The sequence below is a fragment of the Cyanistes caeruleus genome, chromosome 5 (genome assembly GCF_971803275.1).
Source record: "Cyanistes caeruleus chromosome 5, bCyaCae1.hap1.1, whole genome shotgun sequence".
Lineage (NCBI taxonomy): Eukaryota > Metazoa > Chordata > Aves > Passeriformes > Paridae > Cyanistes > Cyanistes caeruleus.
In genome coordinates, this window is record NC_141705.1 from 29427531 (window position 1) to 29453064 (window position 25534).

The window sequence follows — 25534 nt, forward strand, 5'->3', positions numbered from 1 at the left end:
CACTACAATTCCTACCCTGAGGCTGTAGATTAGTTTTAGATTGTTTTTCCAGATACTATTTTAATATTACAGCATGGAAGTGTAAAGTGTAGGGCTGCAGAGCTTCTGGAGGAAGAGCTTTTTATGTTTGTCTAATTCCAGCAGATTTTATTAAGTCATTGGCAACTCCCTCGCTTAGAAAACATGTTTGTCAATTAAGAAACATTTGCTTGAAAAAATTTTTTTCAGTTCAGTGATCTCACCCCCTATATGAGTATAGAAGTGTTATCTGCAGGCATTGAATTTCAGTTTCTTACTGTCTTGTACTCTGTGGGAGGGGAAAAAAAGTGAGTTGATGGGCATTGCTCACAAAACACATTAAAATTGTCAGCAAAATGCATTGGTGAACATTACATTTTCATATTTTCACTCAAAGCCTTGATGGGCTTCAGCCAGTCAGAAAAAACTTACTTAGGCTATCCTTCTGCCCTGAGATTTTTCAGGAGAGAAAAGTGGCAAAATGGGGCTCAGCCATACTACATGTTGCCTCAAATTTCCAGGCAACTCTAGCTGTGTAAACTGGTTACCTTCAAGCAAGGGATACACCATTTGCGTTGAGATTTGTTTTGTTTGGTTCAGTAGGGGTTGTGTTGGTTGGTTGGTTGGTTGGTTGGTTGATTGATTTTGGGGATTTTTCCAGAGAACATGTAAAATATAAAGATTTCTGCCAGGGAGCAGCAGACAGCTCTTCTTTAACTGTCTCAAGTGAAGTGAAGTTCTTACATTGGACACTGAACACTCAGGGAGCAGCTGGGTAGCCCAGGGTCTCCATCGCAGTGCAGGGAAAGTGGTGGGCAGATAACCTGGGAGGAGTGACCAGTCAGGAACGGGGCCAGCCTGGGGAACTCGGGTTCAAGATCAAACAGGCTGGGCTTGAGTCTTGTTCAGACATCAAAGGGAGAGCCTTGGATAATGTCTTTAGGCATTAGGCTTTTTTTTTTTTTTAAATATATGAACAATTTTCTTGTCACTCAGCTACTGGGGAGTTTGTTTGCACCAATAAAATGCTTAATGCAGATCAGTAAGTGCATCATGTACAGAACTGAGGTGACTACTCTCCCTATATGCCATGAATGTACTGTTGCTTAAAAAAATACTGATTTTGTCTGAGTAAATTGGGTATTTTTAGAGTTCATAGAAATGTTCTCATAAAAGTGGGGACTTTTCTTGTCCAGATGCTTATGCAAGCAAGACTGGCAAGATGGTCACTTAGTGTACTGTGCTTTGTGTGAATTTCAACAGAATCACTAGGTTGGAAGAGACCTCCAAGTCCAACCCAGCCCTAACACCACAACTAGACCATGGCACTGAGTGCCACCTCCAGTCTTCTTTTAAACACATCCAGGATAGTGACTCCACCACCTCCCTGGGCAGACCATATCACTCTTTCCATAAATGTTTTCCTAATATCCATCCCATATTTCCCTTGGCGCAGCTTGAGACTGTGTCCTCTCATTCTGTCAGCTGCTGCCTGGAGAAAGAGACTGACCCCACCTGCCACCCACACCCACCTTTCAGGAAGTTATAGAGAGTGATGAGGTCACCTCTGAGTCTCCTTCTCTCCAGGCTAAACAACCCCAGCTCCCTCAGCCATTCCTCACAGGGTTTGTGTTCCCGGCCCCTCACCAGCCTCATTCCCTCCTCTGGACACTCTCAAGCGTCTCAATGTCCTTCCTGAACTGAGGGCCCAGAACTGGACACAGCATTCCAGGTGTGGCCTCACCTGTGCCAAGCACAGGGGGAGAATGACCTCCCTGCTCCTGCTGGCCACACTATTCCTGATACAGGCCAGGGGCCGTTTGCCTTCTTGGCCCCCAGGGCACATTGCTGGCTCATGTTCAGCTGCTGTCACCAGCACCCCCAGGTCCCTTTCTGGGCTCTGTCCAGCCACACCATCCCCAGCCTATAACATTGCAGGGGGTTATTGTGGCCAAAATGCAGGACCTAGCACTTGGACTTACTAAACATCATCCCATTGGACTCTGCCCATCCATCGAACCATTCCAGGTCTCTGTGCAGAGCCCTCCTCCCTTCCAACAGACCAACACACACTCCCAGCTTAGTGTCATCTGCAAATTTATTAATGAAAGACTCAACACCCTCATCCATGTCAGTAAAAATACTGAGCAGAACTGGCCCCAGCACAGACCTCTAGGGAGTCCAGTTCTGTCATTTATTTATGCTGATAAAATTTTTCTTTCAGTTTATAGCCATGGCATATGACTCTTTGCCCCATCATTCCATAAGTTTTGTATAGAGCCGCACCTCAGATTCTGTTAGCTTTTGTTTATTATTTTTAACAGTTTAGTGAATAAGAGTAAATATTTACAATGTTCCTTCTATTTGAATAAACAAACTTCAACACCGAAAGTATTTATTCAGTGTTACTTTTGAGGCAAAATGGCAAAAAGTAAGAACATAGCAGACGTCTGTTCCTGCACTTACATGCACCATCATGCATGTGTTACAAAGAATTCTGTAGCCCTGAATAATATGGCGTATAAAAAGACTCCATGAGCTGACCATACAAGGGCAATATTTTAGATCATGAAATGAAAGTACAGAAATTTTCCATTGTGATGCTTTTTGAGGATAGGAATTTGTGGAAGAATACTGTTTTCTTGTCATTAGAGTAAGTTAATCAGGGGATATGAGTTCATGATTTATTTCCTGTAGTGAATTGCTTATACTAGGGTGAGAACTTTTAAATGGAAATACCCATCAACCTATGCCAGACTCTTTGGAAAAGTTACTATTGCCTTCTGTATTCTAGTACAACAACTCAGCATGCTAAATGTTGATTCTCACCTATTAAAAAATATCAGAATAAATGCTGACTGACTCTGAAGAATATAAAGTAATGAACGAATACTTGAATTTAAAGGACCTGTAGGTTTTGAAAACCACCCAACTGTCCTCCCTCCTAAAATCTAGGAAAACAAATTAACTGGATATGGCTACTGCTCAGGTATCATGTGCATATTCACCCCAAGAATTCCCTCACACTTGTCACTGTCCCCTTACATCCTTTGGGGGCTTGGGGCTTTTGCTGGGGGAGGCAGAGTTGGGGTTTGCACAGCCAGCAGTCTCCCTTCAAGGGTTATAAAGCTAAAAAGGCAGAGATGCATCAGTTAATTAGTATTTAACAAATGTGTAAAGGAGACTGCTTGCTAATTAATGATGGGGCTTTAATAGGCTATTAACCATATTCCTCTAATTTCTGTAATCTATGTAGACTGTATCATGACCTTCCCCACACGGTTTGTATTTGTCTTTTGTAAAGTTGCAGTGCAGTATTTTTGTTGCAAAGCTTTTCCAGAGCCTCTGTATTTATATATCTGTTAGAGAACTATCTGTGATGCCTACAGGCACTGTTTGTAAGTACTACAATATCACTGGTCTGTTTGTATTAATTCTGTTCCCTTCTGATTTTAGTTGTGTGCCTGGTTGCTTACCACATATTTTTCATGCTGTTCGTCTGGTCATATTGGAAAACAATCTTTACGCTACCAATGAATCCTTCAAAAGAAGTAAGATAAACTTAACTTCTGTTTATGAAATAGCCTAGCCAAATGCCTGATTTTGTAGTGTGTTAATAACTTATTTTCTGATCTCATGTAGTTTTACACTCTGTAGAAAAACACAGATGGCAGTTACAGCTTCTTAATAGGAGTCAGATTGCAATCAGTGTAGTGACCAAGACAAAAACAAAAGGTAACAATTTCTCTAATTTTTTAATAGATATTTTAAAATGAAATATTTATGGTAGAAGAAAAAATCCTGTCCACTTGAAAAAATATGAGTTATTTGAACTAGCGGCCTGTACCTTTGCCTTTGGAATATCAGACTTTTATGTGGGCAAAAATTTATTTCCCTGTGTTTAAGACTTATATTTCTTGTCAGCATCTGTCTTTTGTCCTCTGAATTAAAACTTCTTCTCTGTCTGTTTTGGTATGAAGGAACTTTTGGATTGTGCTGGGAGTGCACATTAGGTAAGCTGATGGTGGGAAGCCACAGCTGGCTTAGCAGAAAGGGAGCTGGTAAAGAACAGCCATATGAAAAAAAGAGGTCTGGGAACTTTCTCCATCAATAGCCCTGATGGAAATTCTGCCCATGCTGCTTTTTATAGCTAGCAGAACTTTTTGGCCTCTTCCATTCTGTCTCTGAACAGAAACCCCCAAGTCCTCAGTAGGTGTTGTGTTACACAGCCTCTGAGGTCAGGAGGAATCATGCTATGGCTGCCCTGTAGTTTGAAATTCCCACAAAGCAAACACTTACTTTGGCATGGACTCAACTCTAGCTGCTCTAAGTACCAACTCAACCTAAAATGAATAGCTTGTGATTTCTACTGTCTGTTGTGTGAAGGCTCTTATCTGAATAGTTTTCATTCACTACTAGGGTATGCAGTTGTGAAAGTGAGTAGATAATTCAAACTAATTGCCATCTTCACTGGAGTTCACGCTGCAGTCTTTACTACAGCCTGTGGTGGGTAGGAGCAAAATAAATTAAAAACCTATTTCATTTGGAAATTACACAGCAAAATGTATACATGTATATGGTGACTGTACTGATCATTAGCAGGGCTTTCAAATCATTGGGCTGATGCCAATAAAAGCATTTTGACAAATCCTGCTGATTATAGTCATACAATGCTACTAGAGAATTTCAAATGGGGTAGGAAAAGCACTGTAATTGAATAACAGAAAGCAATGTGTGGTGTTCCTGCGTTCTTTGAATTTACACAGTGTTGCTGGCAGCAAGTGACATCTTGGTTGTTCCATATCTGTTTCCTATTCTACTAGAGCAGTATTTGAAAATTTTAATTAGGGTATTTTGTAATGTTAAATTACTGCTTGGCTTCCATATTATTGGACGAAGTCTGCAAATAGAAAAAGAGGTGTTTTCAGGTGAAGTGAGCTAGCAAATGCTCACTTGAAAAGTAATGCGAAATTACTCAATACTTTTGCGTTTTGTTTTCATGAGTGCTGCAGCTGCTTTCTTTTAAGCTTATTTCAAACTTTTACATGTAAAGTAGGTTTTGAGGGGCTTTACTGTAGTGTGTGCCACTCTTTACTTGCACCAGCTTTATACAAGCACTGCATGAAGATGGGAGTGGAAATGGTTACCCAGGCATGAGGGTTTTAGATGTAGGACTACTCTGAGGAGCTATAAAGAAAAATGGAACAGCAGCTCGGTTTATATCAAATGAGCATTAAAAAAAAAAAGTATTCTAAACTAAGTTTCTGCAGTGAGAAATCTTATGTATGCCGATATAAATCAACTCAGATGTTGGTACGTGTTCTTGCAAGGGAAAAAAAAGTGGTGACCTGAGAAACTCAAGTTAAACAGTGAATATCCAGCTTGACTGTGGGCTTTGTCAGAAAAGGTGGAGTGGTTCCTTCTCCATGGAAGTGAGAATTGGCTCCTAACTGCATGTTTCTGTCTGCTTTCCTATTTTTATATGCAACACTTTCTTTTAGGAAAAAAAGAAATCAATATTATTGTAATGACTAGCCTTCCTGTAAACATAAATGCTGTGCAGAGGGCTTCTGTTTCTGGCACAGGATGGAGACATCTCTTCCTGCCAATTGTGGCTATCTTTTCAAAGGTGATTTTGTATCATCTTTCTCTGATAAAGATAGCAAAGACTTCTGGGTGTTTCTAGAAGCTGCAGTGACAAAGCTGGCTATGTTGCTGTGTTGCAGAGGACTTCAGAGTTTAAGAAATTTGTACTACTTCATGTATACTAAGCATCTCTTCCAGTAATTTTTACTTTTTCAGCACTTGCTAAAGCCATGTTTGTTATTGTTTTGGGCAGTGACAGAAGCTGGCATTTTATTCAGGAAGATATTCAGGATATGGTTATTTTGCCATACAAGAGACATCTCTTCCTTCTCTCTGCCAGTCTCTAAAGTAAAAGCATATCCTAACACCTGCATGAAGAGAACAGCAGTGACAAAGAATAAAAGGAAAAATGACAGACACCAGAGGAGAACTAAAGCCTTTTTTTCTGCTATTACTAGTAGTGTATTTTCTTTCAGTTAAACACTGATATCCCTAGGTTATATTCACTAGTTAATATTTACCATTGCAGAAGTAAATTGACTGGCCTTTCACAGGAGTGATAAGATCTTGATATTTCTCTTGAAGAATGTTGCTTAATACTTCTTGAAGCATTCATCATTGCATCAATACCGAATCAGAAGTTAATTTGGTCTTTAGTCACTGTAAAATAAATTAGTTATCGTGGGAACACACTGGGTTATTTGCTGTAATACCCTGTACGCATTGCTAATCCATCTTTAGATAATGAATATTTATTCCTCTTTGTACATCTACAGTTATATATTTAACTTGGAATTTGCTAATATTTCTTTAATTTTAAAAATTATTCCAGTTTCATCTATCATATTCAGACAAGGAGTCCCTAGAGAGGGAGCCTAGAGGTGAATCCCAGCAAGAAGTCCTAAGACGGGCAGCCAAGGATCTTCCTATCTACACACGGACAATGTCTGGAGGTAAATAGATGTTCAGGAGCCTAACAAAGGCAGGTGTCTTGATGTACTAGTTAAACTAATTTAAAAAAAGAGTTTTCAAGGATTTGGATAGGAGGGAAGAAGTGTTTTTCATATTTCATAAAATAACAAAGCGTTACATGAAATTTAATTTTAGCTTGGTGCAGCTACGTTTATTCAGTGTATAAAGATTGTTGGGAGGTAATTGCAGCATACAATATAGGATTTTAAAGTGGATTGACAATTACTTGCTTTTGTTTTCAAATTGATATTAACAAATAGCTTGTGATACTAACAAATTGCTGAAGAGACTGTAGCAGTCATTAACCCAGTCATTTATCATAAGTTAAAAAAAAATAGAAACAGAATCACTATCTTCATGTCATGTCTAGCTACATAGATCACAGTAAGAAACAGTTATTTTTACTTGTTGGTTGATCAGTTGCAAGAAAAAAGATCTTCCAAACTAGGAGTTAATCTAGCCCTACTCATATTGTCAGGTTTTGAATGCTGGCTAGCTAAGCAAATCCAAGAGATAATCTCACATAATAAATTAAAGCTTTTAGAATAATAGCTTAAAATAGCTATATTGTTGAACAGACTTTAACATTTTTCCAGTCTAGTGAGGGTTTTGTGGGTTTTGTTGGTTAGTTGTTTTGCAGAGCTAAAAGGCTTGGAAAACAAAAAAAAAAGATTATTATGATTAGCAGAGATTGCAAAAACTGAGCTTTTTGGGGTCTGATAGATTCAGCATTGCAAGTAGCTGAAGAATGCTTTGGTATTTGCAACTGACTGTGATCATGCTGAAATGCCTTCCTGGGGGTTCTGCTGGGCTGAGCTGATAGTATTTACTTCTGCACAGATTTCAGAAATCAAAATGTGTAACTGTACATTGAAATCTAATCTTGGAACTTTTTTCTTTAGCAATCAGATACTGTGACAGATGCCATCTTGTAAAACCAGATCGTTGCCATCACTGTTCAGTATGCGACAAGTAAGAATATTTTTTAAATAAGTGATTTTTTGAATTAAGCAATTTTTCTTTCTTAGTACAGAAGCTTTTATTTTTTATGAATAGATTTTTCAGGCTTCATATTTTGGCAGATCCACTTTTTTCCCCTTTTCTTTTTCTTTGATTCAGTTTTTATTCACTTATTTCTAAGGAAGTCTATAGCTTAGTCTAATTCATTTCATGACTTCCTCAATGCCAGCTTGGATTACATGGTCTTACACATTCTTTACATAATGGTTAAAAATTATAAATACTATTAAAGAATTTTCTGTAAGAATGTAACCAAAAATAGCTGATAAAAAAAAGTGCTTTTTTTGTTAGAATCTGAAAACATCACTATCCATCTCAATCTAATCATGATATCACTTACATCTTACCTGAGGTAATAAATTTAATATCCTATTTTTTACTGGATAACTTGCAGGTTACTTTTGTTTAAAGAAAGAAACAGGCAAGCATTTTCCCTTTTCTAACTGAGGCCATAAAATTAAAATTAAGTTCTTTTTTGTCTCACACAAAAGGAAGTTCTTATCCATACTCTTCAGAGGTCTGATTGCTTTCTGATTTAATCTTCCTTTTGGCTGTTCTCTCTGACCCTTCTCCAGTTAGCTTGGATGTCTGTGTGTTTCTTCACTCTTGCCCCCCAATACTTTATGTATCTAACTTTGAGAGAGGACACTTCTTCAGAGGGTGATTTATTCTCAGCTTTAAGGCTGTTCCAAATACTCTTCAGCTCATCAAAGGTTCCAACACGATTGTGAGTTGGAGAAGACATTGTTTTGTCCAGGAATCAGCAGAGGCACTGAAAGAGAGACAGAGCTGAGGCAGGAAGGGCATGTTGGTTGTGTTGTATGAAATGGTGGTTGCAGTGTAAGATAGGAACATTGTCATGTGGGGTTCTAGTGAAGAAAAAAGGTGACTTGTTATCCTACAAAATGTGAGCGAAATTTGCAGGATGCAATTAGTTAACATGTTTTGTAGAATACCTTTATTTTGTCCTTACATTACAAAAATTTCCTCATTTCAATCATGCCTGATTTTCTTGTGAACATTTTGTTAGTGGAGAGTGATTAATTGCAAAAGTAATTGGGATTTTTCATACAAGGTAAGCCCTTAAAAACCTTGTCTATTTGCATAGAACGATGTATATATTTCTACAGAAACAGACCATGTTCTTGGAAATATATTTAGTTGTATGACTACATAATAATTGAATTAGCCCAGTTTCTAAGGCTCTGCCAGAAAATAAACAGTAGTTGAAAATCCTATTCAGATTGAGGACCAAATGCTAAAGTTGACCAAATCCTATAGATTGCATTTTCTTACATCGTAAGTTCTTGACATATCAAATGTTTTCAGTTTGGCTTATCTGCCAGTTCTGCAGTGCCCATGCAGGTAAACTGTATTATGTGAATTTAAGTAGATGTATTTATTAAATACATTAAATACCATATAGGAAATATGGATAATTCTGAATCTGTACGTAAACACTTTAAATCTGGCATGTTACTTTGCTTCTGACAATTTATTTTTTTTCTTCTGTCTTTTGGCGATGCTTGGAATTCTGCTGGGGCTTTTTCAAGATGCATTTTGAAAATGGATCATCACTGCCCTTGGTGAGTGTACTATTGGTTTTCTTTTCTTATGTTCAGATTTGCTAAAATGCACTTTTGTGGGGCCTGTCATGATGATGATGCTTCAGCATTCCTAGAGTTAGGAATGTGTGAGGTTACTGGTCTTGCAGAACTGTTGGAGTTATTTACTGTATGTCCTCTTTTTCTAGTTATGACATACAGAAAGAATTTGTTAATTTATCATTTTGCTTGGACCTTTGAGTTCGGTACCTCTTTGTGTTTTTACAAGTATGAATGAAGTAGAATTCTTTAGTCTACTTCAGATCAGTGAGAACTTCTTTTAAGAACTGCATCTTTTCTTCATAGAGATTGAATATTACTGTGCCTTAGTTGAAGTGTGAGGTGCATTGAAGTGTGAGGCGCTATCCTAGGTTTAAAATGAAAGGGCCAGGCTGTGCCTAGTTCCTTTTACCGAAGCTCCCAGGACAGCTGAGGTGGGCTTGCTGGAAACACCAAGTTACCACTTTGAGTTTTATGGGTTCTTTGTTTTATTTCATTCTTTCTCCCCCCTGCCTCCCACCCTCCCTTGTTTTGCTGCCGTGTCAGCCCACACAGTCATTTTGTTCTCCTGTCTTTTCTTAGCAGCCCTTGGAACCAGTCGATAGACAGGGTGTATAATTAGTTTTATGTCAATTTGGCAGATGCATCTCACAGAAATTATTGAAGATAGTTGCTTAGTAAGGTCCAGGTTTAGAGGATTGAGTGGTACAAGGCAGTTCTTCACCATATAAAATGATCAGAAAAGTAGAATCCTCTGTGTTGGACAAACTGAATGGTAGATGGTTCTAAGCAATTGTTTTGACACTTTCTTATATCGAATTCTAGGAAAGAGGAGGCTTTGTCCTGGAGCAGGGATGGGTGCTGGGCTCCACCTGTTTCTCTTGGTCCTGACTACAGCATCTGCCATAATGTAATTTGATTTGAAGCATCTCATCTTCTTTTGCTTCTACATGGTGGATACAATTGAAAGAAATAGTTATTTGTGTAGGGTAGAGTTTTTTTGCTGTAGGGATAATGAGCATGTGAAAATTTATCATGGTCAGTGTTAGTAGTGTGCTTTTTAAAAAAACCCACAAACAAGGCCAGAACAAAGTAAACAGGTAAAACTATTGAATGTGGAACAAATTTCTTAGAACAAAAAAGACAGTTTCCTTTTTTCAGCTTTTTAATAGCTGCCTTATTGAAAGCTCTAAGAAAAACAGTTGCTAGGCTATTCCTGACAAAATAGCAGTGAAAAGTCTTGATATGACTAGTAATACTCAGTATTATAAACACTTCTTATAAGGTTTGTGGTCTCTTTGGGAGTTTTGTGTTTTTCTGTCTTAGGACATTTACATGAAAATGTTCTTCATGTTAGCTTCGATTTCAGAATAAAAATCCATTGTGTCAAATAACAAATCATAAACACTACTTAGGTTTTGTATAAAGGGACAGTGAAGTGTTATTTCACTAGAGCAGAAACTTCTAGAAATACTCTGTTTTCCTCTCAGTAGTGTTTGCTTACTATATATGTTTGCACTCTTTTTAATCTAACAACATAAACATACCCAGTTTGAGAGAGTATGCACACTGCTCATTGGTTTTTATCTAATAAGCAATGGGTGCAAAAACTAAAATAAAGTAGAGAAGGTAATTGAAAGATGTGTAATACTTCCTGGAGAGATGTTCCTTTTGCAGTAGAAAAAGAGGTATTGTGCATTTTTTCCTAATTTGAGCAGATGTGCACTGTTCCTTGCTCACCCTAAATAAAATAACTGTGGAAAAGATTAAAATTTTTTTAAATACTGCAGATGTGCTGATCAAGCTTTATAGTTTCCTGTAAAGACCCATGTTTGAAGGTTCTTAGGAAAATATATATGACTATCTTGCCAACAAAAGTAAGGGTACAATTCAATATAATGGATGGGTTTTAGCCTCTCTGAACGTCACTAGGTTTTGCTTTGCTTTTCATGTTGTGATTTTTTGATGGGCACAAGTTGGGTGGGAAGGAAAGGGGAAAGAACTCAGGTGAAGCTTAAGGAGGGAGAGCAGGGAAACAGCACTGAGAGCTAGCTCTAATTCAATATTCTGCCAGGAGAAGGATTTCTGGAGAGAGGAGGAGTAAAAATAACCTATGGAAAGTAAGACGAAGCTTTTAGAAGGCAGAGGTAATGAGAGGTTGTCATGTCCTAGCCCCAAGTCAGCTGTCTTCTGTTCTCTGGGAGTCTTTGTTTTGGCTGTCACTCTTGTGCTAATGGGAACACTGTGATAAACAGAAATATTTAATGCTAACTGCTACTGAGTACTCTGAAATGTGTAAGTGATGCATTGGTGATTTCTAGTGCTGCTGCTATTCACTACGTACAAATGGAGCTGGAGGTGGGAACCAATGGCTTGAGGCATCACCAAAAATACTGTTAGTATATATCACTCTTAGTGCTAACAAGGTGCATTTAGGAACACCTTAGGAATAACTCAGAACATCTCTCCTTCATCTTTTGAGTAATCCAAATAGTTAGCATTTCCTGAATTCTGTGATGCTTTTTGTTAACTGGCTTGCATCACCTTCAATGCCGTGCAAATTATTTCTTTGCCTGCCATTTTCAGTAAACTAACCCCTCAGACAGGAATAATACATATTCTTTTTGTACTTGAAAATGGAGCGTTTAAAATGCTAGCTGTAATCCAAATTGTTATTCTGGACTGTTCTGACTGTATGAATGTTTTGCTGCAATAACATACCATTATTTAGCCATTTGCTGGTATATTTATCTGTTTTTCTTAGAAATGTTAGACTTCAAATCTAACCACTGTTCTTGAGGTTTAAGATTTGATGCTGCATGCTCAAACAATACAATTACAAAACCTTGGTGTTTACTTTCTCTTCAATCTTCTGAGGAACTATTCTTTTCCAATGACACCTCTGCAGTCTGGGGCCTTGTCAAAAGGGAGCATAATAATTTATGCAAGTTTATTTTGACATGTGTATCATTGTTCCATTTGCCACGTGCAAAACAACAGAAGTAAATCTATCTTAGATTTGAAACACTTCATCTTTGGGGAATAACATTTCACTTGATATTTCTTTTCTCACATCAAGCAGTGTCTTAAGTAAGAAAGCTCAAAAATAAGTAGCATGAAAGGAAAGTAGGATTATTGTAGAAAACTTGAACCAGAATTGCTTGCAGTTTATCATGGAATTGCCTACTTGGACATATATCATGAAAAAACCCACTTCACTGTGGAGAATTTTGTATTTTTTTGATAAGAATAATGACGAGCTTACAAATATATCTTTTCTTAATTAGATCAATCAGTTGTATTTAACTGTAGTTAATATGAATGCTTAGCTATTGCTGCATGTTTAAATGACAATGCAAAATTTATGTTTAAACAAATATTTATGTTATGTTATGTTATGTTTTGTCTAAACAAAATTTAGAACAAACTCTGACCCAACTTGCTACCCATCCTGAGAATGGGTAACAGTAATGTACAATGAAAATTTCTTTGCTATTTTAAGATTTTACCCTTACCTGATTAGCATGTCTTCTGCCATTAACTATCACCATCTCCCTAAAGAAGGGAATAATTGTGGTAACTCGTCCTGCACTTCTGGAAGCTGAAGTTGAGCCTCACCACACATTCTTATTTTTTGTTTTTTTGTTTTTTTGTTGAGAATCATTTATCAGTACACAAGTTTCTTTATGGATATAGTTTTATCTTATTTGGCTGATCTTTCTGACAGCAGAATCAGTTAGGTTTTTTTGAACTCATATGAAAAGTTCTGTCAAGGTTAGTGCAAAGATAACTTTGATTAGCTTCTCAATGCAACCAAATAAAAGAGAAAGCAGTTTACCAATAAGGTGCCCGTGGGGAACACTCCAATATTTTTTCATTTGGTGAGTGTAATATCATTATTTGTTTAATAGAGCTCTAAAATTCATAATACTTAATATGTTTTCTCTAATGGGAAGCTACTAAAGGGTGCTAAATGCACCCTCATCATCATAGTGTATACTAGTTGCTCATTATCATGTATGAAAATCTTTACAAATGGGAGACAGGTGATCTTAAGGCCCATAAGTGAAAATGATAAAATGAAATTTATTTTAATATTTAGATATGTTTTAGATATTATTCTCTGTCATGTTGTCACTGATAGGGAATGTTTTCTATTCCGGAGTAGCATTTCCCTCATTATTTGATGTAAATATGAATATATTTAGGAGTCTCCTATGAATGCTCATAGTTTGAGAATTTTACTAAGAAGTTTTATAATATGGGAAGTTTTAAGTATATAGTATTATTAATGAAGGAGGATCTGGATTAAATTAGACTGCTTTTATTCTCACAAAGTTCAGTCAAGTTTCAGTTCCTGGCATGTTACTCTCCCAGTTGACATGCAGTATGCAATCACATTTACATCAGCTGTGATGAGAACAAATTTCATACCATAAGTGAAAATTTGATTTCAGTGGGCTATTGAAAGAGGTGTTACCTGGTAAAGTTCTTCTGGCTTTTTTGTGGTGGTGGTGGTGTTTTGATTTGGGTTACTACACTAATTTGAGGATTGAAACTAAATCCATTCCAGTAGCTTAAGGCATCAGAGATAGGAAGTAAAAAATGGTTTACATGCTGGTATAAATGTTTTTAGAGTAAATAACTTGAATTTAAATTGATTGGATGGAAGCAAGGAAAACTTTCATGACATTTTATTTTTACATGGTTTTTTGTTTGTTTTTATCAGGGTGAACAACTGTGTAGGATTCTCCAATTACAAATTTTTTCTTCTCTTCTTGGCTTACTCGCTACTGTATTGCCTTTTCATTGCTGCAACAGATTTGCAGTACTTTATCAAGTTTTGGACGGTAAGTACCTAGATCTACAAACTGTCTTTAAGTGTGTGAAGTTACTGCTGTGCAAGAAACCACAGATTCTATGGGGACCTACAAAAAATCTAAGGACAGGCATTTTTACAAGGACATGCATTGGTAGGACAAGGAGAAATGGCTTTAAGCTGAAAGAGGGCAGATATTGCTGAGGTATGAGGAAGGAATTCTTTACGGTGAGGGTGGTGAGGCACTGGAATAGGTTGCTCAGAGAAGTTACTGATTCCCCATTCCTGGAAGTGTTCCAGGCCAGGTTGGATGGGGCTTTGAGCAGCCTGGTCTGGTTGAAGGTGCCTCTGTCCATGGTGGGGTGTTGGGAACTAGATGATTGTTAAGGTCCCTTCCAAGCCAAGGTGTTCTGTGATTCCAAGGCATTACTTCATGAACTGGTATCTCCTAATGTCATGTACAAAAGTATAGCCTATATATATAATCATAGCCTTCATTTTTTACAAATTATTCTTCTCTAAGAGACACTTCAAAGTTCAGACCTAAATTTCAGGTCCTTGCTCTCAGTATTTCTAGTTTCCCAAAAAAGGGCCTATTTCTTTAACTTAGATGCTGTCACCAACCTAATTTCATGGCTGTCTGTACATAGAATGTGTAAAATCCATTTATTGATATTCTTGCTGTGTGGTGTATTTGTCTGTGTACTGAATTTGATTTGGCTGAATAGAGGATGATTAATAATCAAATGAAACAGCTATTTCCCCAATTCTAATGGCTTTTTTTTTTAATTTTTAGAATGGCCTTCCTGATACTCAAGCCAAGTTCCACATCATGTTTTTATTCTTTGCTGCAGCTATGTTTTCTGTCAGTTTGTCTTCTCTCTTTGGGTATCACTGTTGGCTTGTCAGCAAGAATAAATCTACATTAGGTAAGTGGATTTAATGCTTCCATTTTTGACAGCAAAAAATAGATAATAAATGTATCTTATATGCATGGGGGTAATGGAGGAGGTGGGTAATTCTACACAGGTTCCTTGGATCTTGGTTAGAAGACTCCTGAGTTCTTCTGATCTCTGGAAATTTTGACTCTCTCTCTCACCCCAAAGGGCCAAGTTATTAATAAATTTAATGTTCTTCCTCTTGCTGCTTTCCGCCCACAGTTTGTTAATAGAAACTGAATAAACTAAAAAAATTAAAGTAAAATCAAGATAAATTTCTAATAAATGTTAGATGGACTACTACATGCTTGCACACATAATGCTTGAATGCACATGTGTCTGATCACAAAACTTAATACATAAATAAAGACTAGAATACTTAAGTGCCTGTTCTCTACTGCATGCTGGACTAATAATGCCAATTTGCAATATAGTCATTAAAATTTCTAAATCTCTAAACACTTTCCTGTCGACGTAAGCTGATTTAAATTAGGCCAGTGAATTAACCTGTTTTTCCCAGTTCTCTTAGGATTTGTTTATGATGATTTTGGTGATTAAAGGAAAACTTTGAAAATAGGTATCTGTATCACTGGAAGAAAGCTTGTTTACTTCAAGATTTCCTCTAGGATTTTTGAGTTTCTTCATTATTCTAACAAATCATTGACTTTGAACAGTTTTTTACTGGTATTAATTTCTGTCTAGGTGTAAGTAGAGAAAAGTTTTATTAAAGATGCTAATTTGAACAGAATAAATTGACCTTCTGTTTATAAACTTATCTTAAAATTTTAATGCGAAAACTTTGTTCAGAGGTAATCATAATACATTACACTTCTAATTCAACATTTAGTGTTTTCAAAACAAATGGAATCCCATACTGGTGTAACATGTTTCCTGCATACTTAAGTTACTCAAAAAGATCTGGGTGTCTCTTCCCATTTTACTTTAGGAGATTGCTCAACATGTGAAGCCCTAAAAACTCAGTAATTTGGTAATGAAGTCATGATAGCTTTAAGTGTGACTGTGCTTAAATCATCCTGGGAGCTCTTTTCCTATCCTAATAGGAGTATTTAAAAGAGTGCCCCCATTTTCCCTTCCCCCTTCTTTAAAACCCATTGTAAATGAATGCACACTGCATGTGGAAGGTCATTTCCAGCAGTTCATAGCTAAGGTCTGACTGCAGAAGGACAGTCTCAGCATGGTTCTGACAGGCTTTGTGGGGCCTGTCCTGTCAGGCCATCAGAGCTTGCCTGCTATGTACAGCCAATTAATGGAATTAAATGGCTATCAGTTGCTTGGTGGAAGGTGAGTAAAATTTCTGCCTCAGGCACTTTGCAACACTTGAAGCTATATTTAGCCCTCTTCTCCAGAAATTTAGGTTGGATGGCCGGGGGGAATAATCTGGGTCTGAGCAAAAATGTTTCTTAATGCAGTGGTAAAAACACACAGTATTTTCATACCCCAGTGTGTGAAAGTCTTACTACTAAAGTTAACCTTTTCTTCTTTTACATTACTTCATATAAACATATGCGTTTTTAAAGACTGGGTTCTTCACTCTTCCCTGCCTTGATGAGGGAGGAGGGTGAGGGTGACTTCCACCCTTCCTCAGCCATTGGACATGCTCTACATGCACAGTGCCTGTGTAGCACTGACTTTGGCTTCCAAGAGTGCGCTCGTTCTCAGGTTCCCAGTCATTTGGGCAGTGACATTTCTCAGCCTTTCCTTTTGGCTGGTGGTACCCACAGTGCAATTGCCTAAGTACTGGTGGGAGACTTAAACGTGCTAACCTGCAAAGAGGTCTAATTAATCTTTTTATTTTAAGAGGTATTCAGAGCTCCCATATTTCGTCACAGAACAGATAAGAATGGCTTTAGCCTGGGCTTCAGCAAAAACCTAAGGCAGGTGTTTGGTGATGAGAAGAAATACTGGTTGCTGCCTGTGTTTTCAAGGTATGCTGTTCCTAATGCTTCATTTGTTTAAGCTGTTAAATAACCAGGATCCTGAGAGTTTGGGAGATGGTTATTTTTTTGAAATAAGATATAGTAATACTTGAATAAAAAAAGTTCTTCAAAGTTGAGAGTTTTTTTTACGTATGACACTAATTCTGACTTTTTCAGTTTAGGGGATGGTTGCTCCTTTCCAACTTGCCTTGTTAATCAGGATCCTGAGCAAGCTTCCACACCTGGTGGACTTAATTCAACATCCAAAAAGTAATCTGCTTTTTGTTACCCATTTCTTATAGTTGATTTTTTTTTTTCATGTGCACACATAAACAGAACAACGTATAACATACTTAAATGTGGCAAGCAAATGAAGAGTATCCTTTTAATAAATCCAAGTCAAATTTTAACAGTTAAGCTGTAAATCAGGTAATCCTCAGATTTATATTTAAGTTTATGGAAATGAGGGGGGATGGGTTTTTTTTTCCCCGGTGCTTTGTCTCGGTTCAGTGGCATCCCAGGACCTGAATTTTTCATACTTGCCTGACAATCACTATCAGCAGTATTCTTTATGCATACATATGAGATGGTTAGTCAGTCTGCCTGTGATACAAATCAGCCTTGCATGGCTTTTGGGGGACACCTGCTTTTTCTTGTCTGGTGAAAGCTGCTTCATATGAGGGAATCATCCCTAATGGCACTTGGGCCAGAGGGCAGGAAGCTGAATATTAAGTGTTGTTTCTGCTGATAATAGAACATGTTTTATTAATTCTCATCCTTAATGGATGTGACATCTTTAAAATGTGAAAAGTATGCGCATTCTCCTTTAAATAAATTCATATTGCATCTTTTTTGAAACATTTATGTAATGAAAATGTGATCAGTATAGGGAATATGTGGATAAGAAATGATAACAGAATCATACTGACAATCTTTTATTCATAAAAGAAATATATGACATTTCAGCTAGCTGTTTACTGACGTTTTGTCTTATCCCAGCATTCTGTAGCTTACATTAGGAAAGAGATTTTGGAGATGTTCTCTCCACTATTTATCATGTTAAGTTTGTTGTAGTGAAGAGGAATATAGGTAAGAGTGCATTTGGGGCTGAAGTACATGTATTATTACAAAATAGCTGTCAAATTAAAAATCCCTGTGCTTTTTAGATTGTGCTTGCACTTGTGACAACTACGGTGTAATATATGTAATGATAAAAAAGTAGTGATTCATCAGACAAGAAGCAAGGTGAGGTAAGGAAAATACTGCGTACGACAAGCTGTTTGTAACGTGTGGTAAGACGATGAAAAATTACTGCAGTTCACTAATGTTCTTTTTATTGGCACTACAGTGAGAACCATCTGTTTCCTGCAAAGCCGTTGCGTGATTCCCAGAGCCACCTACTTACAGATACACCATCTTGGTCAGAAGCTGCTGCAAAGGCTGAAAAGGGCAAAGTTGGTAAGGAGGCTGCAATGATTTGTGCTGTATAAACTAGTTTTGGAGGCTATAGTGTAGCAATGACCACAGTCACATGGCTTGTATTCATGAACCAAAATTCATGAGGGTTTTTTTAAATACATGCTTGCAGGGAGTTCTGTGTGTCAAGCTGCAGTTAAACCTGGCCAAGGGATATCAGAACACTGATGCTAGTAGGTGCTAATTATTTTTTAAGCTAGGCCTGATAGCACCTTTAGAAGGAAATTGCTTATAAAGAGGTGGCACCTATTTGCATCTAGTGAAAAGCTGTGTGGTAGACATGGGACAGGACTAGGCTTGGTATTAGAGTAATGACATGAAAATGATTGTTAATTCAAGGTTGTATTATTTGCTGAAATAGACATGAAACCTTTTCCTGTGGGAATACTATTTTTTTGTCTTTTAAGGTATGAGTAATCCTGCATTAACCATGGAAAATGAAACCTAATTTCCCTTAAAAGAAACATCTGAATATGTAAGGAAAGGTATGTTAATATTCTCTGTATTTAATAATTTATTCGATGATCCTTACCATTTGAAGAATGAACAAAAGAAAATTACTAGAACACTTCATATCTGTTTTCTTCAATTAATTTTTTTACTATATGTATTAGCACATGAATTCATAGTTTTAAATTAAACCTATTTCTTGATGAGTCATGTTTGCAAGTTAGTTTGATGTTTATACTCATTGGTGTTTAGGTAATAGACCAATTATTATTATTATTATTATTATTATTATTATTATTATTATTATTATTATTATTATTATTATTACTATTACTATTATTATTATTCCCATTCTTTAGAAATATACTGAAGTTGTGAGTATTCAAGCTGTTCAGCCAATATTTGTAACACTAAGTTTGAAAATTAGGCTGATTCTTAACACTGAATGCAAAGATCATAGCTTTGTCTCCTAAAACAGGTAACAGTATATCAAATGATGAAGCAAAAAGGATTTAGTCTAATATATAAGCTATTAGTGTCTTGCTGTGGTCAGGTACTGAGATGCATCCTATTTTATAGTAGAAACATGCTGCCTACTGAAGAGAAAATGTGTCCATTGACTTCCTGAGCATGTAATCACCTGTTGTCAAAAACTGCTGAGATTTTCTTGATTTCTTGCATTGATATCTTGCAACACAGACTTCTCAGAAAGCAGGTTTGAGAAGCAGCTAGTAAATTCTGTTAGGTGCATAACAGGAGTTGACCTTTTCCTGGGTTGTGGAGAATGAGCACAGTCATCACATTAACTCTAGTACTTGAATATAGCTAACTCCACCAAAACTTACAGAATTATATTATTTTGTATTTAAAATAGTATAAAAAGTTTGACTCCAGCCCTAAGAATTTCTGCATACCAAATGATTGGCATGGAGGAGCTGTTCCAGCAAGGTCATTTCTTCTCTGCTGCTGGAAGCACCTTTTCTGTCATCCTGAAAATGTGTCTCAAGTCAATGTCCTTCATTTATGTGTGATACAATTCTTGGACATGCTGTCATGGCTGTGAGATTGCTCATGATCCCTCATGGAAGAAATGAAAGGCATGAAAAGTCATCAGGGAACTGCAGTGATTGTTTCTAGGCCCATTGGGAATGGTATTGCACTGTCAAGGCAGATTATAAAAGTAGTAGGTGTGCAGATAACAGCAGATGGGCCCTTGTACCAAAAAGTCCCCTAAAGTTCAGTTTGGTTCACAAGAGAAATTTAAAAACCTCTTGGCCCTTACATTCTGGTTTTGTGTTCAGTGATGAAGACACAGTTCCAGATATAGGTACATCTGCAAATTTGATGATGATGTAAAGTGTTAGAGGTGTTGAAAATGTGGGTGTCAGATGAACAGAGTTAAAGAGCTGAGTGCAGGAAACTCAGACAGTGTCTGCAATTTTCACTGCTCTGTGTATGATATTTTAATAGAATATAAACTCATTCAAACCCTTCGTTCAAAATGTAAAATATTGCATTTCTGCACTGTTTAATCCATCAGTTCTTTCAACAAAACAACAGCTTCTGGAAAAGACTGAATTACTTACCTTCAGTTAGTGTAATGTCTTATGTATCATCCCTAATTAAGAGTAAAATACTGGAGACGGACTTCAAAGAAACAGATTATTGGATTGTTACAGAAATACCATTAATTGCAAATAGTTTTATTAGGTTTGAGTTCTACTTTCTGAAATCCTAACACTTTATTTACTTAAGTAATAGCTTTTAAACTTTAATATTTCTTTGAAGAGTGTGTGTACATTTTATTGGAACTTTGTCAGTCAGATTACTCTGAATATCAAACATGGTCTGTGACTGCTCTAAAGATGTTAAAAGTGGGTGGGTTTTCCCATCAGTTTAGCTTGATAAACATCTTGTGCTCTTGTTAAATTCTTTTCTTCTTTTAATCCAGTCTAAGAGTTGTGTTTGCAGTCTGATTATTTCATTCTGTGGGGTTTGGGGGCTTTGTTTGGGGTTGTTTTTTTCTTTTTGGAAGCATCCGTTTTGAAATGTGGCTTTTTAAGGAGAGACTACTTTCAGAGGAGGTTATGTTCCAAAGAGTAAGTGTAAAGTCACATTAAGGGGCTCCTGGAAGTTGGTTTTGCCTCGCTTGGATTCATGCACTTTCAGAAGGGTACTAAGGCCTGGCAATTCTCTGGCATGAGCATAAGCTCCAGATTGGATGTACCCTTAGCTCTGAGATATTTCTGTGTGGCAGTTAAAACTTTCTGGAGAAGTAACAAAAAAGATAGATTACTGTCTACATATGTATGACAAACAGTTGCTGGAATAAGAACCCTTACATAAAAACTTCTTTTAGCTACTTTGCATTTAACTTTGTTACATTATTGTCAATATATGAGTTATATTTCTTCTTAGGAATTGAATAGAATACTTCTAATAGAGCTGCTGAAGTCACCACAATAAAAACAAGCAATTTCATCTTAGATATGAAAAATACAGCCTGCAGCCCTTGCCAATTTGTTAGAATTAGAATTTCTGTCCCACCAAAGGATCTGTTCAATATCCTATATCCTATAATCCTTCATATTTCAGCAGAGGACTAATTACCAAAAGTGCCAGATGTAGTTTAGAGTAATGTAATAGAGAATTGTTTTTTAATTATGTTGGTATTTGAAAGTACTGTAAAAATAGCTCTTGCCATTTTATAAGCTGGTGGCCTGCTTGCTGTGTAGTCAGTACTTATCACTGTCATTCTGAAGTGGATTAATAGCATATCTGAACAGTCTTACTGGGTTCCTCTTCAGGGTGGGATTTTTACTCTGCTGTTAGTCACTTTCCCCTTCAAGTTCATGAGACTCATGACAATAATTTTTAAGTATTCTTTGATTCTAATAATGTGTTTTGTGATTAATATTCTGTTCCAGTTTAAGAACAAGCTGTTGTTGGAAGGAAGATGCATTCTTCCAAATCTCAGCCCTGTTGGCCAGCTGCTCCTGTCTGCTCCTCTATGGATGTGCTCAGAAAACAAACTGACAGATGATTAGCTGTCTCCATGTCACTGCTTGAAACACGAAACTAAACACACTACTTCTGAACCATATAAAGGATGTTTCAACTTAAAATTACTGTGTTTGAATGGTGAAGGATGACTGAGTACTAGAAAGTGGATAAAAAGAAGAGTCTGCGTTTACAATTGTAAAAATTCAATGGCTGGTTTTACTTTGATATTCAGCACAAGAAAAATGTGACCCCCTTACTATCAGTTTGTGTTTTTGGCTTGGTTTTGAAAATCTATCTTTTAATTCAAATTGTTGTAAGTAGTTGACTTTAAAATCAAATTTTTGCACTACTGGCTTTATGAGGGGAGAACAGCCAGTGTTGATTAGGAATAGTTTAATTGCTTGGTGGACTGTATTTTCTTTTGAGCCCTTGATAAGCAATTTTTGAAGATAAGACCTAAGTGTCTTGACTATTTTTGGAACATTTTTTGGAAAACATTATTGTAAAAGCTCTGTTTTCCCTCAGATCTGCACTACCAATAATTTGAAAAGTTGTTGAGAAGAAAAAGAATCCTTTGGTTAATTGAATGCTAGAGTGGGCCACTCCTCGGTGATGGGATAAAAAGCCTGTGTTCAGACGGGTAATATGTAAATGAAATTGGCCAGCTGGGGATTTTGATGGACGTGTCACAGAATAGTCCTATGAAATGGGATTTTATTGTCCCATTTAGAGCTCTTACCCCTTTGGGAAGCAAATGTTGGCCCTGAAATTAGATCCAAGAAGTATTTTACCGACCTGTTAGTTACCGAGGGCCATTGTCCTTCAAGCTCCTAATTTCCTATTAATCGGTATTTGTCTCAGATTTCTTTCTTCACTTTTTCTTCAAGACACTGCCTTTCTTACTGAATAACTTACTGAATAACATGTACAGTCAAGGAGACTGTTATAACTTGTGATATTTGCATTTACAGGACAATGGACTTTTGATTGCAATACCAAAAAGCCAAGCTGCTGCATATAGGAAATCCCATTCAATTAAGTTAGGAGCTAGCAGCTTTCTTAGGATCAGAGTTTACTGACCAGAATAAAAGAGGCATTTTTGGCTTTCAAAGTCAAGGAAGTTTTAGCAACACAAATCTAATTGTCTTGTGCCTTTTGTATACACTATATTTATGGTATCAGTGTTTACATTTAAATGCAAATTTCTGTTCTGAAAACAACTTTAGGAGGAACTTAGTTATGCTTTCTAGGGGGCTAGATAAAAAGAGGACTCTAAAAAGAAAGGTAAAAATCTCTCAGACTATGCTGAGTTCAGTTGAAAGAGGAACCCGAGTTACTTAGTAGGTTGGTTCACAGTATATAGATGCTAGTCATTTGTTTATGGAACTGGCAGCAGGACTAAGATACTATCATTAACTCTTCTACCAGCAGGTAACTTCAAAATTTGTCTTTCTTGGGTTTGCAACTTAAGTGATAGCTGGTGTAGCAAAATGTGGCTGCTTTTTTTTTTTTCCCTCTGGTGAGGGAAAATGTATTTATTTTACTTTTTTTTTTAAATCTAAAAATTTTACCAGCCTGAAAACATCTGTTTATTGCCAGAAGTGCCAGAGTGTGGATCCCTTGATGTAGAACACCTTTTTTAAACTAGCATGAAGGTAGCATACAGTTTACATGATGTCTGCAGAGATCTAGTAACCAAAAGATTTTTTGCAGCTCTTTATTCAGTGTTGTTCTGTCAGCTTACCTCATATTCATGTTTGTTTAAAGGCAAACTTGTCAAGGGATAAGGGGGAGAGGGAAAATATATTTTTTAACACTTCAGGTTCTCAATCTTGTAGAGTCTTGTTTTTTATGCAGTTAGGTGAACACAGGGTGGATTTTCATGGGGCATGCATTTAAAAATACGAAGTAGAAAGTTGAAATTCAGCTTCAGTGTATCTTGCGCCATATTTTTATGTAAAGACATACATAAAAACATAAAAAGATTTCTTCCCCAGCAAAACACATCATGGAAATGGATCTCTCTAATACAGATGTCAGTCTCTCTGTGTCCAGGGCTCTGAGATCTCTCAGGAAGGCTGAGGATCATTGTAGAGAAAGGACAGGGATAAGGGATCAAGAAATGCCTGGCTTCTCCATGTCTCAGAAGTCATACTCAGAAAGCACAATAGCCCTAAATAATCTGCAGTTTTGTTGCAGTCAGAGGCTGTCCCCCTCAGAGAAAACTGGTGGAGGCCTGGGAAACAGACACTGATGAAGGGAGGAGAAAGAAAGGATGGTAGCTCAGAAGTAAACACTGAGTAGATCTAAGCCAGAGGGCTGTAGCTACATCTGCTCTCTGGATGGGAATGAGCTGTATCTCCCTGCATAGCACTGTCAGCAGGCTTTGAGGGTTCCTGGCAGTCCTCACTGTGTAGAGTATGGACAAAATTGAGCTAATCATGCTCCAAAGTATAATTTCTGATGATGTGACTGTACTTTTGGCTTTAATACTTGCTATAAAAAAGTAAAAATTCTCTTTTTGACATACTGACCATTGTCAGTGTTACAATGCATGCAGGAGAATTCGTGAAGAAGTCAGGGTAGCAAGGATGCAATGTTGTTCGTCTGCCTACACTGATTCTCCTGTTCTTTATATTCTTGCTAGGCACTTTACTACAGCCTTTTGTGCAATTTCTGTATTTTTTTTAAGGAGTACTTTTTACCTACTGTACAGTTACTAATCTACTTTTTTGCTAAAAAGAAAATAATATCCCTGATATTTGTCTAGAGGTATGACTGCATTTCAAACTCTAGTGGAAACTGGATGAGTTCTGCAGACTCCTCAGATGGGCCCAAGTCCCAATGACAACAGAATTAAATTTATTTTGTATATATGTAAACAGTCATATGAACCATAGCTCCCTACATGTGTAAAAAATTTATTTTATTTGTAGGTTAGAACAAACCCAAAACGTCTGCACCAGAAGTAGTCCACACATACTCTACTGGTGATGGAGTACTCAAAGTCTTCACAGAGAACTATTTTTGGTATGAAAATGGAACACAATCTTTGTGAGCAGTTAAGATACAGCTGCTGTTATGCACTTTAGTTCTTTAAATGGAGAAGAAAAACACTGTCCAGTTTAGGTTACAGACTGAAAGTTCTTTAGTAGACTGTGGCTGGGCAAGTAATGAAACACAAACTCACAGAGGTTGGAAGGGAACACCACTGGGGTTATCTGGTCCCTGCTCAAGCAGGATCATCCTAGAGCATATTGCACAGTATGGAATACAGATGGTTCTTGAGTATCTCTTGTGAGGGACACTACAGAAAGGAAACAAAATTGTCTCAGTGTGTAGAGTGCTGGAGCTGGTTTTCATTATTATTTGGACTGAGAGTTCTTCCCCTGGTTCAGTTGACTGGTGTGTGGAGGGGTGGGGGGAAATATATTTCTACATAAATTTAGTGTATAACTTTACCACTTGTTAATGTATTGCTTACATAAATAAATGCTTCATGTTCAGCATGCCATGTACGTAGCAGTCATTGACACACTACCAGCAGTTTTAGTGATGGTGTATCTGAACAGATCATCTCTACCAGGGCTTCAGTAACAACCCAGTTGCTATGAATGTCCCCCCTCACCCCTTCATCAAGAGTTTTGAACTTTTTTAGGTGTATTTCCCTTCTCCAAGGTTTACCTCACACTGCACTGACACTGAAAGAGG

The 25534-nt window shown here is 37.1% G+C and overlaps 1 protein-coding gene across 3 annotated transcripts in view; it reads left to right on the top strand.

The window, feature by feature from the left end:
- Positions 1–25332, top strand: part of ZDHHC2 (zDHHC palmitoyltransferase 2) — a 36331-nt gene extending 10999 nt beyond the window's left edge. For all 3 annotated transcript variants that reach the window (XM_086888787.1, XM_086888788.1, XM_086888789.1), the window contains exons 3-13: positions 3475–3569; positions 6437–6557; positions 7479–7548; positions 9150–9182; positions 13930–14050; positions 14816–14948; positions 16777–16903; positions 17072–17164; positions 18243–18352; positions 18778–18855; positions 21748–25332. In XM_086888787.1, coding sequence (XP_086744913.1) covers positions 3475–3569; positions 6437–6557; positions 7479–7548; positions 9150–9182; positions 13930–14050; positions 14816–14948; positions 16777–16903; positions 17072–17164; positions 18243–18352; positions 18778–18818 — 944 coding nt within the window. In that variant the 3' untranslated portion in view covers positions 18819–18855; positions 21748–25332. The remainder of the gene's footprint in view (positions 1–3474; positions 3570–6436; positions 6558–7478; positions 7549–9149; positions 9183–13929; positions 14051–14815; positions 14949–16776; positions 16904–17071; positions 17165–18242; positions 18353–18777; positions 18856–21747) is intronic.
- Positions 25333–25534: the final 202 nt, after the last annotated feature.